This window comes from Larimichthys crocea, chromosome VIII, assembly GCF_000972845.2.
Source record: "Larimichthys crocea isolate SSNF chromosome VIII, L_crocea_2.0, whole genome shotgun sequence".
In the NCBI taxonomy this organism is placed as follows: Eukaryota; Metazoa; Chordata; class Actinopteri; family Sciaenidae; genus Larimichthys; species Larimichthys crocea.
In genome coordinates, this window is record NC_040018.1 from 8,149,898 (window position 1) to 8,168,925 (window position 19,028).

The following is a 19,028-nucleotide window of genomic DNA, read 5'->3' on the forward strand; positions in this document are numbered from 1 at the left end:
TCCGCCCTCTCTCCCGAGAGCACACCCCTCCAAAGCACTTCCTCTGCTACAATTAGTCTGTAATAAATACACCCTGGCCTTAAAGTAGATAATGCTCTCTCTCTCTCTCTCTCTCTCTCTCTCTCTCTCTCTCTCTCTCTCTCTCTCTTTCTTTCGTTTCATATTAAGTGCCACATTAGCTCGTTGTACATATCTGACTTTGAGGTGAAAGGAGAGAAAGACAGCAGTGTGTGTGTGTGTGTGTGTGTGTGTGTGATTTTTTTTTTCTTCTTCTTCTCTCGTCTTCCCCAGTCACGCCAAAACTGCGTGCGAACAATAGCAGTTAAAACACCACTAAAGAGATATTGTAACATATGCAGAGAATCGCAAAGCATTTCCACTCAAGTCTGAGCTGATGGCTTTGATAAGATTAGTTTGCTTTCTTAAACAGGAAGTGTGCTGCTTAAAGGGAGAGAGAGAGAGAGAGAGAGAGAAAAAAAAAGGCACAGCATGGTTGCATAATAAGTTTAACTACTTCTCAGAGAGCTAAAGTTCCCTTCAAACTCTTCAGATTAACACGGGGAGAAAAAAAAGAAAGAAAGAAGAGAAGCACAAAGTGAGGGAGAGGAGAGAGACAGAAAGGGGGGGAGTTTATCAAAGTGATGGAATAAAGAGAGATTTAACACGGTCATATTAAAAAGACATGCGGCAGTTTCAATATTTAAAAATCCCATTTGCTTCGACAGAAGAGCTTTTTCATTCAAGAGCATATGGCGGCGGTACCTGGATCCAGCCTCTCTCTCTTATCTGCCTCAAAGACAAAGAGAAAGAAGGAGTAAAGGGGTGGAAGGGAGGAGGGGGGTGAGAAGAGATACTTTCAAACAGACATTCAGACATTGAAGAATCATTCAATTATCGGCAGCATGATGTAAAATAATTACCTGACTCGCTTCCTGTAATGAGTGCTGCTAATTAGCCATAGACTTTTGTTTTAGTTGGAAAAAAAAGAAAGAGAAAGTCCCAAACTCCCAACAGCAGAGAAGCTGTGAAAAAATATGTTGTATGTCGAGGTAGCACCCCATCCTTTCTGCAGACACACACAGAGCTCACACACACTCTTAGTATAGGCTCACTTGGCTCGAAGGCACAGTTTACCTCCCGATGCATGCACACACAGCTCACGGTAAATAGTAAAAAAAAAAAAAAAGATCCTTCTTCTCTTAATTAGCTGTGTAACAATTAAAGTCTCCTCTTAGTAAATTGAACCTTTGTCTCCCTTGCCTCCCTAGTTTGATTTCAGCACCTGTCACAACAACCCCTCCCTTTACCACCACCTCCACTGCCGCAACACACACACCCACCACCATTACCTCCACCACCGAGCCCACCCCACCCCACCTCCCCCTCGACTGTAGTCATTATGCAAAACTCTACCAGAATGCGCCCAGCATGAGCGGAAGAAAACAGCAATTATTTCTGATATTCTGTTATTTAGGCCGTATTGACATTCAACTACTTTCTCTTCCTACTCTGTTTGTCTCGTTCTCGCTGCCGCCACCTGAGAAACGGAGTGAGACTGAACTTGACTTTGTTTTAGTCTCAAGTCTTCAATCTTTGTGTGTCGTCACTGCAGTCACTCTGCAAGAGGCACAAAAAGGCAGCGCTGGCCCATAATGTGACCTACAGATTTCTGTGTGTGTGTGTGTGTGTGTCTGTTTGTTGCATTGACATGCAGCGGAGAGGGTGACCAGTGATGTAAGCTATGACAGATACACTGTGGCCATTGTCTCTCTGGCCTCTTTCTTCTCGCAGTCTAACCATGCGTGAGCGCTCTACACTGCCATGTTTGTTGTCTAACACACACACACACACACACACACACACACACACACACACACACACACACACACACACACAGTATTGTGTCCTGGTTTTATGACTGATTTGATAGGAAGAAGAGTTTAGTCACCAGACACCGAGCAGACCAGACCACACAGGTACATTACAAAACATCCGAGCCACTTTTTCAAACCGTGTTGAGGAGGAAGTCGATCTGAGAGGCCACACCATTGTTCTGAGGTTTGTGAAAGTGCAAATTAGGACTCATATTTGATAGAAATAAAACCACATATGGATTTGTGTACCAATACATAAAACCAGCATGACGAAATACAGTAGAAGAAGATTTCTTAGTCCAAATCTGGGCCTGCAAAGAGCAGTCAGCAGTCAGGAGGAAGCAGTGGATTATCCATCCTGTGGAAGTCTGTCGACCATGTCAGGGCAGGTTAAGGACCATGCTGGTGGTTTTTGCGTGATTCCCATAGGGTATACTTATTCATTCTAAGGCCTAATGCAGTTCATCAGATGTCAGTTATCTTATACCAGCAACTGTTTTCCATTCATTTTACTACACTACGTGGATCAATGTTCTATTTTCATCAACATAACCTTGTTATTAAAGCAAATTTTTGCAAGAGAACGTGCATTATGTTGGAAATTACTGCGACCGAAGGCTGCATGGAAGACAGAATGAACAGAAAGCAGCAACACTTAACTCGAGAACAACTTTCAGTGGCAACGGAGCTGATGTGTTTACATTCAGTTCCTCTAATACATCATAGTGTGACCAATATATGTATATAAATCATTCCACATTTTCATGTTAATGCATCTGCTTTGAAAAGGAGCGCATCAGCAATCTGATACTGTAATGTCACTGCCACTTCACGGAGTAAGCTGCCGTATTTGCAGTATTAAAGCAGGATTGATGCAGCGTGTAAGTATAAGATGAGCCACGTTCACTATCATTATCATGTCAATTACTGTAATTTTTATTTATTTTTTTTGCCTTTCGCTCCTGTCATTGTGCTTCACTAAACAGACACTGTTTAACAAATGTTTGGCGCTATTAATCCGACGCTCATCGCCGTGCTTTATTTGCTGCTGCAGGGGTCTGTCCACGCCGCTGTGACCACTATTGTAAGCGCACTCGGGAGGGGAGAGGTGCCCACAGATGTACATGCACACACACACACACACACACACACACACACACACACACACAGACAGAGACATCTGCAGGTCACCATCATCATAGTGGGAATAATACCAGGGATGGTTATCATAAAGGGAAGCTTTGAGCTCCCGGCCGTCTTGGGAAGATGATTTGGCTGGCCCGGAACAATGAACTGTGGGAATCCGCTTGTCCTGCATTGATCTTCCTCCCATGGCATCCCCTGCAAGGCTGTCAGAGCGACGGACAGATAAAAAGACCCACAACATTTTTCTTTCTCTCTCTCTCGCTCCCTCCCGGTGTCTTTCTTTTCTCTCTGTCAGGAGGGCTCCCACTGATCAGCGGGGATGAGCTGAAAGTTGAACTACCTGTTGACAGGACCTCTTAAACAGCCCTCAATGACATATTGTGCAAGAGAAAGAGGGAGAGGCAGAGGCTCCTGTTCATTCATATTTCTCACTGATCTATTGAGCCCACTGCTCTCATCAAATCCTTGCTCCTTTGGCATTATTTTCTCTGTGTTAAAGAGGAGCAGGCCGCAGCGTTAATCCAGTTTTATTCATGGCTTTTTACATTTATGGATGGTTTGAAAAAACCTAACTTTTAAAAAGATGACTTTTTTTTTGCCTTTTCAGTCTTGTGTTACAGAAGGTGTCGGCTCCACATTGATGCGTAAGAATGTGGTTGTTGTGTGATTGGTGTTTTTGGCCAGACAAGAAGAGCTCTGGCTCTTTGAAGCCACTGGAAACACCTTCCTAATGATCCAGTAGCCCTTTGGAACAGGAGGCACATATTCCTAAAATAAATGTGTATGTTTTTGTTAGAAAAGAAAGAAATCCTCCCTGTTTAAAACGAGATGAGATCAGATCTCGGGCATGTCCGTGAGTCTACTTTTTTTTTTTTCCTGTTTAAGATAAAACAATCCATCTCTGAAGCTTCACATCTTTTCAATAGTGCGGTTATGAGTTTTGATCAAGAGGCTCTAGGCATGGGATGGGAGTTAGGATTGAATCTGGCAGAGGCTGTGTGACTGTCTTCCATGTGCAGTTCAGAGTGTTTTCGCCTCATTACAGAAAGTAATAATGCAGTGAAGTCAAAGAGCGAGAGAGAGAGAGAAAGAGGGAGAGAGGAAGGAAAACAAGGCGTATTTTTTATTGGATTAATTAGACGCCTTGCAAAGACCACCTGGAATAGAAGCAAAATACAAGCCAGGAAGAAACTCATATCGGTTCTGTTCGACCTACCAGAGCACTAACTCCAACTAAACCAACTTTTACCCAGAGGTAACTGATCTTTGAAAAGACGAGAAAGCTCTGTTTGTTCTTTGAAAACATACCCGCAGATTCTGAATGGATCTGAATGTCCCCGCTGCTCATGTAGTCACAAAATATTTAGCATTCAACTCTCAGTACATGTACCATATGGCAGATACCTACATTGTCCCTTCAACGTCAGATTGCTGTAGCTGCAAACCCCCCCCCACCCCCTCGTCTCATTAATGATTTGGTGCAAATATGATGGAATTCAGCACATTGTGAATAATGATTGATTTGTTTAATGCAATGAATTTGTTCATTAGGACTTAATGAGGTATTGCTTTGTGATTAGTCGATGGGTTTTGTGTCGATACATGTCAAAATAACAAAGTAAAGTTCAGCTAATGGCTTTTCGATCCCTTAGTTTCTCCCCGTCTTGTCTTAAATGTCAGAGGAAAAAGTTTTGTGACAAAACTCCTGACAGTAAATTTAAGAAGTGTATTCAGAAGTCTGTTTGAAATAGCTTCTTTTAATATGAATTTATAATAGGTAGCCATTCCTAATGTTGACACCGCCTTTCATATACTTCAATAATTTATATGATTACAATTAGACCGAAACACATATAAATCCCTTTAGCATTTATGATGCATAGTACTATTGATAAGACAGAAATGAACTGAGCACATTCAAATGCTGACTGAAATACACTTCCATTGTGTTACAGATACCACTTATAATTAAGCTGAGGCTTGAAGAGAAAAAAAGAGCAGAGAAGAAAAAATGCGTTTAGAGAAAGTCAGTGAAATCGGTTTCTGTGTGCCTGCGTGTGTGTGTGTGTGTGTGTGTGTGTGTGTGTGCGTGCATGAATGCGCAGAGGATTCAGTGTGTTTACGGGTGCACGTGGTGCTTTGCTAAATATTAAACCACAAACTATAAAGACAACAACTGAACTGTCGTGAGAAAATGCTAAAGGAAGTCTTTGTGGTTTTAGAGGTATCAGAAGAGCCAATAGTTTTAATGAGGCAGCATTGCTGCACATGCCAGGAAATGATAAGGTTATACAGGTTAGAATAACGGCAGATAGATACTGTACCAGTGTTAAGCTACAGAGTGGATGTGTTGTTCATATCGGAGTCTACACAGCTATGACAGTGACAGTAAGACATGAGGGACAAAGTGGCATCAAGTCTTTCCTTCACACAACCGGTAAGAACAACAAACCCGAGCCTTGATCTTCTAAAAGCATAATTCTGTTACATTAAAACTGCATAGAGTTGTTACCTCCTTCGACATTTGATGGATATTTTGCAGGAGACTCGTAACAGTTAACAGTTAGGTGGATGTCAAAATAGAAAGAGGTGTTGATGTGATTTCTGTGGGCAGCCATTTGATAGCGCTGGGTGAGTTGTGACATACTCGCGGTGTCTTTTAGAGGGCATGCGCATATTGAATTGTTTGTCTGTAGTCAAAGGGCTGTGTTTGAGTGCTTGTCTTTGCCTGTGTGTGTATGTGTTCCTACTTGTACACCACCCTCAAATTCCCTTGCATGCGCGCGTGTGTTGATATGAGCAGAGGGGGGATGTCACATAAGAAATGTCCTTTTTAATCAGGGGAAAAAATATAAAATGACTCGGGAGCAAGGCGAGCATATTAATGTGCCTCATTTGCATACGCTCGTCAGCCAGGATACGTTTATAAAAAAAAAAAAACACAAACTGGATTCGTCAGTTCATTTCACATTATTCCATTGTCTATCTGCCTTTGTTATATGTTAAAGATAAAGGCAGAAATCAAATTGAAGAAAAGGGCAAGCTGCTATCTCCCCAAATGAGCAACAGCTCATCAGCCTAGTTTAAATCACAGATTTCTATTCCAAAAGGCAGCCGCCTCTGTAAAAAGGGCCCATTCAAATAAGGTCTTCTCCGATATAAGCACGCCTAGTGATGGAAGCTGGGGTGTCACATAAATACAATTTAAAACCTAAGCCATTTAAAGCAGTCCAACAAAGTTTTATCTTCCCTTGCAATTCTCTCCCAATATTATTCCCACAATAAATGTACACATATACAGTCTGTATATATATATATATTTTTCATTTAATTATAAACTTTTATTATTCGGCTTCTAAGATGCTTCATTTCTTAGATGAGTGCAGCATTATTCAAGTCGCATGACAACTCGATCATAAGATCAGTCGTAAATTTAAGTAGGCTTTGACAGACGCATATCTGGCTGTTGCGCATAAGCCTGCAGAACATAGCATGCTCATTATATTCTTGATGAATTCAGTAGAACTGCTTAAGATACTTGTGGGGAGAAATAAGGAGAATTCAAAGGGCAGCCCACAAGTGTCACATTCCTTTAAACACAAGTGGAAACTGGTCACAGTGTCTAATTCATGTCCACAAGATAAGAATCCACCATCGACAGTGTGTTGGAGGGGCCGGTGGCTAAAAGAACAGGCACCCCTTATGTCTACTAAACTCCTACTGATGGGAGAGCGAGGGGAAACGAGTGAAAAAATTCAAATGAACGAGAAAACAAATGAGCCAACACAATCTAGAGTCCTCCATGCTTTAGAAACACACTGTAGGTGGAGAGAGAGTGAGGGGGGAAAAGAAAGAGAAAGACAGAGCCTTAGTTGCCCTTCATGCCTGTAAAATGTATACTGAACATGTGCACACATATTTAATGAGGGTGTGCCCCACTGCTGCCAGATTGGGTCCATAAGCTGTCTGAAATGATCCCGCATTCTCTTAAAAGTGAACTCACCTAATACCAGTGCTTTACACTGCCTCTCTATGAAAAGGATTTTTTCTGATGATTAAAATCATGCGTTATAACACAGTGGCTGCCACTGTTACCAGGCAGCATACTAATCAGCTTAATGAGATATTATACAATATTTTGTTGACCAAAGCAGAACCGCGGTTATTGTTTCTGAGGGTTTGACCCCTGCCAGCAGCCAGAGGAAGTGTGCAGATAGATGTTTATACCTCCCCATCTGGACAGCAGATGGATCTGCATTAAAACCAATGTTATTCTTCTTTTTTTTTCTTTTTTTTTTCTTTTGTTATGTATTCACTGATGTTACACATATGAGTGCTTTCACTGACGGTACAACATGCTCAGAAAATCATGATATAGTTTGGTGGCATTACGGCGGCCCAGGGACTACAACGTTATACTGTGTCACGCCGTAGGTAGAGCAAATATAACAAAGTAACTGCTACCTGCTCATTCCTCTCAGACTTGAGGGTGCGCTTATCTGCCATCTATTTTCTTTATCAACCAATGCATCTTTGGCTGCATTGGGAACCCTTTCAACGCGGCCAACTGCTGTTTTCACTGTCCTAGAAACTGTAAAAGAGTTAGGGTAAGCGAGAACAGACAGACAGCGAGTGAATTAGGGGAACAGAGGGAGAGCAAAGTGATTCACATCAAATGTAGTGCAGCTCTTTAATGGAATTTTGCGCCAAGACAAGTGTCGTGGCAACAAGATAAGAGTGTTGTGTTTACTGGAATAACCCCTTGGTTTTAAGTGCTATTGTTAATATCATAATTGTAGTATTGCGGTGGCTTCCCGACAATGCTGTTGCTCCGTTTCATTAAGGCGTGTAATTGGTGGAATTCTGATAGGATGGGCACAAGTAGCTTAATTATACACTGCTCACTGTGTTTACAGAGTAATTATTCCATCCAAAATGGTGTTACATTTTGAAAAAGTTCTAAGGAGTCACAGCATTTCTCCAGGCCCTTGGTGCTGACAATTCATGCAGTGTTCTGTGCATCAAAGACAATACATTTTATTTCCCTGTACTGGGTGACACAGCACAGGTGTTGTTTCCCTAAATGGAGTAAGACATTAGGCTTGAACATGTGGTTTGATAATCTTTTTTAATCTGGAAGGCAAACACAAAGCACCCACCATGGCACATTGACTTTTTTTTTTCTCCAATCCTCCAAATGTTTCCCGTTTAAATTATAAATACTCTCTTTTTTTAACATGTATCTTTCTTTTTGCTTGTTTTTACAGGATGGAGGACTCTAGTTTGTGTCTTGGTGTGTCGTCAGCGGTGCCTGACGCTGATGCCCATCTAAGCAATGCAGTGTTAAATGGCCGCTACCCCATCAGTCAAAAGCTTCACCAGCTTACTGCCCAGCTAGGACACGCCTTCCCCGACCTACACCGCCCACAACAGATCCCTGAAGAGAAAGCAGCCACGCCTTTGGACGAGAAGACCCACCACGCAGCTCTGGCCAGTCAGCCTATCAGCAGTCAGATGGCCCTGCTAGCCAATCAGCTCAACCGAGACATTGATGCAGGGGCACTAAGTGGGTTGAACGGGCGTGTTGACTTGCAGCAGTTTCTCAATGGCCAGAACTTGGGCATCATGTCCCAGATGAATGATATCGAAGATGACGCCCGCAAGAATAGGAAGTATCCCTGTCCATTATGTGGCAAGCGCTTCCGTTTTAACAGCATCCTGTCGCTGCACATGCGCACACACACAGGCGAGAAGCCCTTCAAGTGCCCCTACTGTGACCACCGAGCAGCTCAAAAAGGCAATTTGAAGATCCACCTCCGCACCCACAAGCTGGGGAATCTTGGTAAGGGCCGTGGCCGTGTCAGAGAGGAGAATAGGCTGCTGCATGAGCTGGAAGAGAGGGCCATCCTGAGGGACAAGCAAATGAGAGGGAGTGGCAGTCTCCAGCCACCTCAAACACCCCATCTGAGCCTCACTAGCAGCACTAACACCCATCAGCAGCAACTAGGCTCAGCCTGTGGCCTCCTGCCCCCCTCCAGTATTGTCACTCCAGAGACAATGTCCCAGCCTTCTTCTTCACCAAAGCCGGCTGGCACCCAAGATGAACAGTCCCTGAACCCAGCCACAGGCTTCCGCTGCACCTTCTGCAAAGGGAAGTTCAAGAAACGCGAGGAGCTGGACCGCCACATCCGCATACTTCACAAGCCCTACAAATGCACACTGTGTGAGTTTGCTGCTTCCCATGAAGAGGAGCTGATAAGTCACGTGGAGAAGGCCCACATCACAGCTGAGACCACACAGGGCCAAGGTGCTGGTGGTGCTGGTGGCATGCAGCCGGCCACTGAATTCCGCTGTGATGTGTGTGGCCAGGTGTTCAGTCAAGCTTGGTTCCTCAAAGGCCACATGCGCAAGCACAAAGATTCCTTTGAACACTGCTGCCAAATTTGTGGCCGTCGCTTCAAGGAACCCTGGTTCCTCAAGAACCATATGAAGGTGCATCTCAACAAGTTGGCCATCAAGAGCAAGCCACCACAGCCCAGTGAGCAGGACCTGGCTGCCGTCAATAGCATGAGTAATCTGGCCCAGGAAGCTCATGCCAACCTTTACTCCCGCTATATCTCCTGTCTTCAGGGAGGGTTCCTTTCACCAGACAAACAGGGCCTGAGTGAGCAGCACCAAATGTTGGCTAAAGCAGGAATAGCCATGAAGGAAAAGGAAATGTTAGGGAAGCTGCTGGGGCCAATGGCAGGAGGTATGGGCCATGGGTTGGGCGAAAATGAGAAGCGGTCACTCCTGGGTTGTCTCAATCTTGTGCCACCACTCAAGTCAAGCTGTATGGAACGCCTCCAGGCAGCTGCCAAAGTGGCCGAAATGGACTCCCTCAACAGCTACCAAGCCTGGCAGATAATGGCTCGTGGCATGGCTATGGACAGGGCTTTCATGCCGAAAGACCAGCACCAGCACCAGCACCATATACCTCCAGGGCAGGAAGATGAGATGGGTGGTGCTGGGGCCTTGGCTTCCTTCTCAAAGGAGAAACAAGACTACTCCTTGATTACTTCCAATGATAGCTCCAAGCAGAAGCAACTCTCCGAGGCCTTGCAGGGATCCAAGGCAGCTACTGGAGCCATGATGTCCATGAAGGAGGATGGAAGGGGCTTTGACAGTCACCGTGACTTAATGTCTCACCACGGTGGTGCTGAGGCTCCTGGAGCACTGGCTGGCTTGGGAAGCCCAAACATTGACTACAGCCTCTCCAGCATGAAGGAGAAGCCTTCAGAATGCCCTGACTGTGGCCGGGTCTTCAGAACCTACCATCAGATGGTCGTCCACTCCCGCATCCACGGCAAAGACAGGAGAGGCATCGAGGAAGCGTTCCAGCAACAAGGTTTGGACGAACGCCGCGGATCAGCCAGTGACCCTGAGTCCCAGTCCATCAGCCGCTCCACCACTCCTGGTTCATCCAACGTGACAGAAGAGAGTGGAGCTGGAGGAGGACACTCCCAGACAGGAAGTGTCCAGGATGACAGCCCACATCCCTCCTCACCATCTTCAGGTAAGAAACCAACCACTTGTACTCTTTGGATAAAGGGATCAAAATTGTATCCCATTGACGCACGCTTCTTTAACGCAGTGCTGCTTCCAAAGAATTTATTTTGTTTATAGGAGTGTGTATATATAAATATATCCAATCCATCGCTTTAAAAGGGAATGAAAAATAACCCAAATATCCAATGAAGAATCAGAGCCACACATTCCTCACATGACTGAAATACTTACTTACGTTGTTTAAATACACACACTCTCACAGAGAGGTTTGGTTTTACATGATACTTTACACACACACACAGACAGTACATACACATGCAGATTATTCAGCTGAAGTATACACACTGTACTTTATGTGTAATATACATGCAGGTATTTACAGGAATATGCTATTTAACTTGCAAGTTTTTATGCTGGACATAGTAACAATTGTCCCTTGACACTGCTGTGTTGTTGCCACTTTTTACATTAAGCCAGACAGAAGACTTCAGAGAACACAATCTAGGAAGAGACCTTCACCATTGCATTCACGTTTGCAGGTTAGCAGTCTAGATCCCTGTGGAACATGAGTAAAGATGAGGAGCGTGGGGACAAACTCGTTTTAACCACAGCGATTAATAAACGTCTTTAATAAACACGTTAGAGACAACCATACACCCTCCCCTCCCCCTACCCAGCAAACACAGGCCGGCCGGGGCTAGATAAGTGTATGTTTAGTGGGATTAAGGGAGGCTCGTTGCTAATGATTACACAAGTTTTTAAAGGTAACTTTCGCTTGCTCCTCAGGGCACTATGCTGGCGTTAAGAAGCGCGTGCCGTAATTAGGTCACGACTGTGCGATAATCAGTCGGTTTAAGCTAAACAAGACACTAATTAAAGATATACATATAAAGCAGGTCAAAAAAAAATGCTGAACTTCATTTGCAAATGCGAGGATGTGCTTTTAAGTCTTTTGAAAAAAATAAAATAAATAAATAAATAGAAATATAAATCAGAGTGGCTTAGCTTAAGGCTGTAAGCAACTTAATTCCACCAGTGGAGACGAAATTGTTTATTTATTCACAGAGGCATGAAGTCCTTATCATGCCCGTGTAGTGTGATGGGTTTGAACATGGGACAGGCTATGTTTATTTTAATCTAAGAAATAATAACAGACAACCCCCCACCCCAATTAGGAATTAATGAAAATGAGAGTGAGATAAAAACCTATTTTCTTTATAGAGACTATTAAACATAACACTTTCTCAACAGGGTGGGGGTGTAGCCGATGTAATTATCTTCTGAATTTTAATGCTGGAAGTTTCTCTCTCCATCTCTGTCTCTCTCTCTCTCTCTGTGTCTTTGTAGCTCTCTCTCTCTCTCTCTCTCTTTTTGTCGGTTTCTTTTGACTCGAGCACTTTGAATCTGATGGGTTCAGCTCGTGGCGTTTCAACAATTTCAGAAGTACTGTATTAACATCCAGTGTTTGGTATACAAAATAGAAAAAAAAGAAAAGAAAAGAAAACCAAATTAAAATAATAATTGACAAATAAAACCAATAGTATTTACCACCAAATGCTAAGAAAGCACAAAGAAATGCATTAGATTTAGTCGAGTGGTTAAATCTCACCCCCCCCCCCCCCAGGCACCATCTGTGGAGACGAGGGTATGATTAAAGACAAAAATATAAATACAAAAACTAAATCATTAAAGTAGTGTATCTGCAACTTTGCTCAAGTAAAAAAAGAGGCCTGCTGGTTTTCACAAGCCCTTAATGTTGTCCTTCCTGCTATCTTCATCTAACTGTGTGAATGTGTGGTTTGTGTACAGGTAGCGTGTCACACCCTCAGCCGAGTGCTCAGTCAGAGGCTCCGCTGCTCGATACACTGGTGCTTTTCGAGGTCTTTGTCAATCTACATGGTTACCGTTGAGCTTTTGTGGGTGTTTGTGCCGAAATAGGATGTCAAACTGTAGCGGCTATAGTGCACGGCAAAGGTGGAAATAGATTTTGCAGAGAAAGGAGAGAGTAAAATGATTAGGTTATGTTACATATGCTGGTTTCGCTACTTCCTGTTTTTTAATCAGAAGTAGCGAAACTTGTCTTTCTTCACAACTTACACAATGTGATTCACGTTCGGAGCTCAGGGACTCTCAAATTAGAAACTTTGATGTGTGAGAAAAAAACGTGTCTGAGTCTCATGTGGAGAAAGGTGTCATGCTTCTCTTCTGCACGCATGTTTGTTGTGTGTGCGTGTCTGTGTGTGTGTGGGGGAGGTTTACAGTATGTGTGCATATCACTCTCTTCTGTAGTGAACAGGATGTGGCTACTGTACCATTTATCTTAATATCTCAGCTTTTTTTCTTTTTCTTTTTCGTAATTCTCTCTAAGTGCTTGTGCATGCATTTGCAAATGTGTGTGAGCCTCTGCCCCGCCACCTGCCCACAGCAATTTTGAGTTAAACTTGAATTATAGTAATCAAAAATAACATCTCAACTGTGAAAGAAGGTCAGCTTTTTGCGCTTTTGTCTTTGAGGCGGCACTTGTTTAAAGGCAGTGTGTGAAAAAAAAGGGAGAAGTGAGGAAGAACAAGAGCAGAAAAACAAAGGCCTCTGTCAGAGATGTCCTTTAAAGACCTTCCTTATTACAATATAGCTCAGCAACTAACCTTGAGCGTAAAATTCTTTATTCCTTTATCACAAAGAAGTAATTACATTTATGCCCATCACCATCATTTTTTGTTTTCTGTTTGGCTATCCTTGGACTGACTTCACTTCATTGTTTCCACTTCACTGTTCAAAGAAGAGAGAAAACACACACTGTTCAGCGTAGTATATGTTAGGAAGGTTCAGCAACAGGTAGATGTGAATACGACTTATCACATCCGATAGAGCCTGGTGCTTTGGGAAGCATCGCCTGCCTTTTTTTTTTTTTTTTTTTTGTGCCAGCTCTTACATGCAAATAAGCCACCATTGAAAATCCTCATTTTGCACGTTAGCGTCTCCCCATTCTGCTGCCACATTAGAGGCGGAATGTAGCTGAATGTGTAAAAAATAGGCTTTGCTGCACGAATGTAAGGCCTAAAGCAGCAGAAGTCCTCCTTTACATGTACCTCCGCAACCTTTCCAATACGCCTAAACCACTCCCACCTCTTGGCTCCCGGCTGTAAAAGACTCCATGCCTTCTCTCTCTCTCTCTCTCTCTCTCTCTCTCTCTCTCTCTCTCCAGAGAATCCCCCATGTCTACATTTTTTAAGAGGAACAGCGTTTTAACATGGCAAGGATTAGCCCGCATATCCCTGGTCTTTACCACGGCTCAAACAAGCAGGCGAAATGCTTTGCTCCATACAAATTGAAATTGGATTTGCCAACTTGACGCCTTAGGTTATAAAGCGTGGATATTCATCTAATTGCGACGTTACAATGGGGGCGTAATTACACATGCGGACAAACTGTTACAGTGTAATTACTGTGTCATTAACAGGAATAAAGTAGAGCTGAACAAGATCCAGATGACTATGAATATGCATGGTGATAAACCCAACATAGCTAGCTTGTTTCAGTCAATGAGTCGTCAGTACTAGCAATATTAAATAAGGAATACCTTTTATGATTTTGTTGCTATTCTCTTAGATTAGATTAGATTGTACTTTATTTATCCAACAACGGGGAAATTCACTTGCTACAGCAGGTGTTATGTATGGCAGTCAAAATAATACATACATAAAAAATACATATATAAATATGGTAGAAAAAAAAATCTATATATCCATTCTATCCATTCAGTATCAGGCCAGGTTTTGTTATCTACCCTCATCTGAACATTCTGGATCCTGGTTCTGAGCATTTTGACATGATTGTGTGTTGCATGTATACGCACTGTTAACTGAGGTATCTTAAATATACATTTGAAAGTACACACCGTGGCCAGATTAAGCAGAGGGTTGAGCTGTCTCACCCTCTACATGTGTGTGTGTGTGTGTGTGTGTATATATATAGACTATACATGACCTAGAGGCAGTACTCTTATGCTGGAGTAATACTATCAGGCCTAGACTATCAATGATCTAGTTGTAATCTGATAAAACACAAATTTGTTAAAGAAAAAGTACGACCACAACTGCAATAATAAAAGTGCTAAGACTGGATTTTGACACAGACATAGCGATAACACTTTATTGCACGACTCGTCTTAGACATAGCACTGTGTACTTGAGTAATTCCCTAAGAAATTAGTGATTGATTGTTACTACAGTCAACTGACATGCAGGTCTTTTGGGGGGTTTGTAGGGCCACTGGGTGGTCTGGGGCTCCAGGTCTGCTTGCATTGCAATAACTCTTAGTTTGGTGAAATGTCCTGAAGCTACGCTTGTTTTGAATGCACTGACTTTATGAAGATATATAATATTTGACAGTCCAGTCACCATTGATAATGCACCATACGGACTTGTTAAACTTATTTGGGTTGTGAGTCTGCGTTTTAAGCTAGAAATGAAAGAAAATAAATAAATAAAAAATCAAGAACAATTAAACCGTCTATCCTTGTTACCTAGATTGGCTTGATTAGCAGTGCTAATGTTTTAAGCTCAAGGAATTCAAAGAGAAAAGTGTGCACAATTAAAAAGCCGCTCTGTTTGTCTGTAGTTATGTACAGCGCTTGATTACCAACTCAGGCAAAGCAGATGACTGCCCTGGCCCTGAAGGCCTCGGGTTCACTGCATGGCCATTACTCTCCAGATTACTTTTATGGGATATTCACCACCACATGAAGTGAAAAACAGCGAGCTCCTCGGGGGTGGCTGCTGTATTTTAGAGGGAACCTGTGATAAAATCTAATTTTACCTTCAGTGTTATGTGATAACACATACAACCGTGTTTTTACTCTAGTCGACACAAACTAACTGACACACAGCCAACCTAGAGCAGGGTAATAGTCCAATGTAGGATGACAAGTTTGTGCTATGTGCCAAATAGACTATGGGAATGAGGGTGGCAGGGCTCAAAAGGGGCCAAGACCAAATTTTTCCCCCCACGACCCACGGGTGGATTAATCCGTCTGTGAAATCTATAAAAAAGTTGTAGTATTGAATATGCAGACTGAAATGTCATAGTAATAAACAAATCAACCAGGGAGGACAATGCTCAGACACTTTTAGCATATGGTTTCTCACTATGAAAATAATGATTTCTGGAATAACTAACGTATACCTCCTCACTGTATGCTACATTGCTCTCACACCACATCACACTGCAGCCAACACTTTGAAATGAGGCCAGTCCTCTGTGAGCATGAGCGCCATAATATATGAGTGCGAAACTATGTGCATTAAAAAATAATGAATTATGTCTCTCATTTTTTCCATTTCTCCGCTCTGCATAAATTACTCTTTCTTTGTAATTGACATCCGTTCCTCTACTCCCCACCCCCCCCCCCCCCCCCCTCCCCCCCCCCCCCCCCCCCTCTCACTATTCTTCTTTTCTCTATAATCAGAGAACTCACTGGTTACAAAACCTGAGCTTTCTACCCCCCACTCATTTGAAGGAGTCTGGCCTGTCATATCTGTATTTTTTATGTGTCACCAAACTTAAATAGACAGTCATTGTGTTACAGGCACATTCATTCCCCGAGCTGTATTTTTGTACAGTAGGTCAGGACTCTGGTGTCTGGTAAATGATAAAAGTTCTATTCAAACGCACTAATTGTCAGTGTGCTGCGCTGATTGACATGTCTCGGATAAATGCAGACTTAGTATTTTTGTACACGCTTGCACAATATAAAAGGCCAATTTATTTCTCTGTTCTTCTTTCTCTTATTTCTTGCACAGTTCATTTGATTTCTCTCTTTCCTTTCTTGCTCTCTCTCTCTCCCTCTCTCTCTCTCCCACCCCAGTCTCTCTCAGACTCAATTTGTAAATATTACCCATGGTGGGAATTAGCCGAGGCTTTTTAGACATTTTAAAATTCCAATTTTATTCCGACGAGTGTGTTTGATCGAGGGGAGGACTCCGAGCCCTGGTTTGCTCCTCGGTATTCCTGGGTGGCTATCAGTGGCTAGCCTTGTCCTTATGAAACATTTATCAGCCTGTTTTATGTCTTAATGATCACGTTAGGATTCCCCGCTTGGTTATGAAGCCGGGACAGAAAAAGGGGAAGAAGAAGAAGAAGAAAAAAAAAATGGACTGTTGAGAGAGTGAAGGAGAAGCGATGAAAAAATGACACGGGCAATCCAGAAGGGAGAGACTGAGTGGAGTGAGAAAAAGGGAGAGATGACAGGGCATCACATTCCTCAGTAAACAGCATCACATTATGCCATCCAGTCTTTTCAACTCCAAATCTTTGCCAAAACATAGCTTACCTTTCTCATGGAACAAGCCTCCTTGGCGCTCTCACACGCACACGCACACACACACACACACACACACACACACACACACACCTCCTCCCTCTTCTTCCGTCTTCCCCATTCCTTTTTATGTTTTTATAATTAAAACACAATATTTATCTTTCCATAACAGAAGGCTGCCTTACTCTGTCAGGTAGACTGTTTGCATATTAATATTCTTAATACATCAACAAGCTATCTTCTCCGGTGTCATTGCTAAAAGTGAGCAAGAAGAATAGAAAAAGAAAGGAAGAAGGTGACTCGCAAATAATACAGCTCTTTACTACAGTTCTTGAAAATGCAGGAGAACTTCACATGACTGAACGTGCAGGAAGGAAAAGACTGAAAAGTTTCGGAAAATAAAGACAGAGGCAGAGAAAGGAAAGACAAATCAACATCACAGAGCTGTCTAAACCTCGGGGTGCACATATAAATGCAACCGATCCAAACTAAATAAGCGTTTGTTCTCCTTTGAGTCCAAACCAGCGAGCAAACTCCACGCTGGCTAAAATGTGTCTCTTCTTTTGATTTGTTTATGTGTGTGCTTTAACAGAGGGGTCCGGGTGGAGGGGATGGAGGGGAAGGGGTGAAGCTGAATGAGGGCGAACGCCAAGTTCCTTTTCTCTGTCTGGTGACAGCTGTCTGACTCCGTCAATGTGGAATTCCTGTGAAATGAGGCAGGGCTCTCTTGGTCAGGGGAATGCAAATGGGTGGCACTGGATGGGTAGGCGAGCCTGAGCCTGAGCCTGAGCCTGAGCCGAGCCGAGCCGGGCCTGGGGCGGCAGGGATGAGGCTGGGTCGGAGGGAGCAGGAGGGGGGGTTTGTTTGAACAAGTTAACTTGGGCATGATTGAGGTTCCTCCTGTGTGTGAAAGAGCAAGAGAATACATTGACCTTTGCCTCATTAAAAATGGAGGGCCAGCCATGTGATACCATGACTGAAGAATCTCTCGCTTTTTTTTTTCTGCCTTCCCCCTTGTCCTCCCTGCTTTTTTTTTTCTTTTGGATTCTTCCTCTTTCTCTTCTCTCTTTCTCTCCCCTCGCGCCGTCATTCTTTAATTCCGCCGCCCTCCCCCCTGATTCTCCCCCCCTCCCTCGTTCTCTCCCATCTCAATCTCTTCCTCTTAACCCCATTGACAGGTCACATAAAAAACCCTTTGTATCAACATCAGGGTGCTGACATGAGAGCAGAAAGCGACATGAAAAATGTGCTGCTTTTTTTTTCTTTTTTTTTTCTTAGTTGTAGCTATCTCCTCATCACAAAAGAGAGAGTGAACGAGGGAAGGAGGGAGGGGAAAAAGGGGGAGAAAGAAAGAGGGAGCAGGGTGGAAAAGTGAGGGAGGGATTAAATCCAGGGATTAAGATCTCTGAGCTTTCTTTTTTTTTTCGCTCTCTCCCCCTGCCACATTCCAATTGTTCTTAAAATATTTGGCAATGTCAATTAGTAAGTGAGCAGAGCTAGCTGATGAACACAATTTTCCAGGCGACTGAGCACCCTATTGTTGTGGAGCGAACAGCAGATTTCTGAGGTCATTATCATTCCCTGTTAGCCGTGCCCAGCTGCTCTCCTCTTGGCTCCAGCCAAACTCTGCTTTCTTCTCTCCTTTTTCCTCATGCTCTTATACATCATCTCCTCTCCTCTCCTCTCCTCTCCTCTCCTCTCCTCTCCTCTCCCCCTCTCTTCCCGCACCGTGTTCACCAGTTCAGAGCTTGGTTGATAGCAGGCAGCAACAGGGGGCCTTCAACAAGACGAGGGATGGGAGGAGCTGGCTGGGGGGAAAAAAGAAGGGAGGAGAGAGTGAGATGGATATAGCGCAACAGTGGGGGGAATACAGTAAAGGAAAATGAGTGAGAGGAGGAGGTGAGGGAGGGAGGAGAAAGAGGAAACAAAAAAAATAAAAACAGAAGGGCATGGGGGCAAGCGGTACGATCAGGCGGCGACTGAACACAAGAGGGAGCATGAAGGGAGGATAGAGAGAAAAAGAGGAGATTATCTGATAGTTTAGATTTGCTGTTTGAGAGATGGTGCCTTTTGAAAGTGGAGAACATGGTGAGCATCATAGGAGGAAGAAAGGAAAGAAAGAAAAGATCAACCTTTTAGAA

The 19,028-nt window shown here is 43.4% G+C and overlaps 1 protein-coding gene across 5 annotated transcripts in view; it reads left to right on the top strand.

Annotated features, from left to right (window-relative positions):
• The window catches only part of znf536 (zinc finger protein 536), a 218,659-nt gene that overhangs the window by 99,336 nt on the left and 100,295 nt on the right, over positions 1–19,028 (top strand). For all 5 annotated transcript variants that reach the window (XM_027281278.1, XM_027281277.1, XM_027281280.1 and 2 more), the window contains one exon: positions 8,288–10,575. In XM_027281278.1, the coding sequence (XP_027137079.1) occupies positions 8,289–10,575 (2,287 nt within the window). In that variant the 5' untranslated portion in view covers position 8,288. The remainder of the gene's footprint in view (positions 1–8,287; positions 10,576–19,028) is intronic.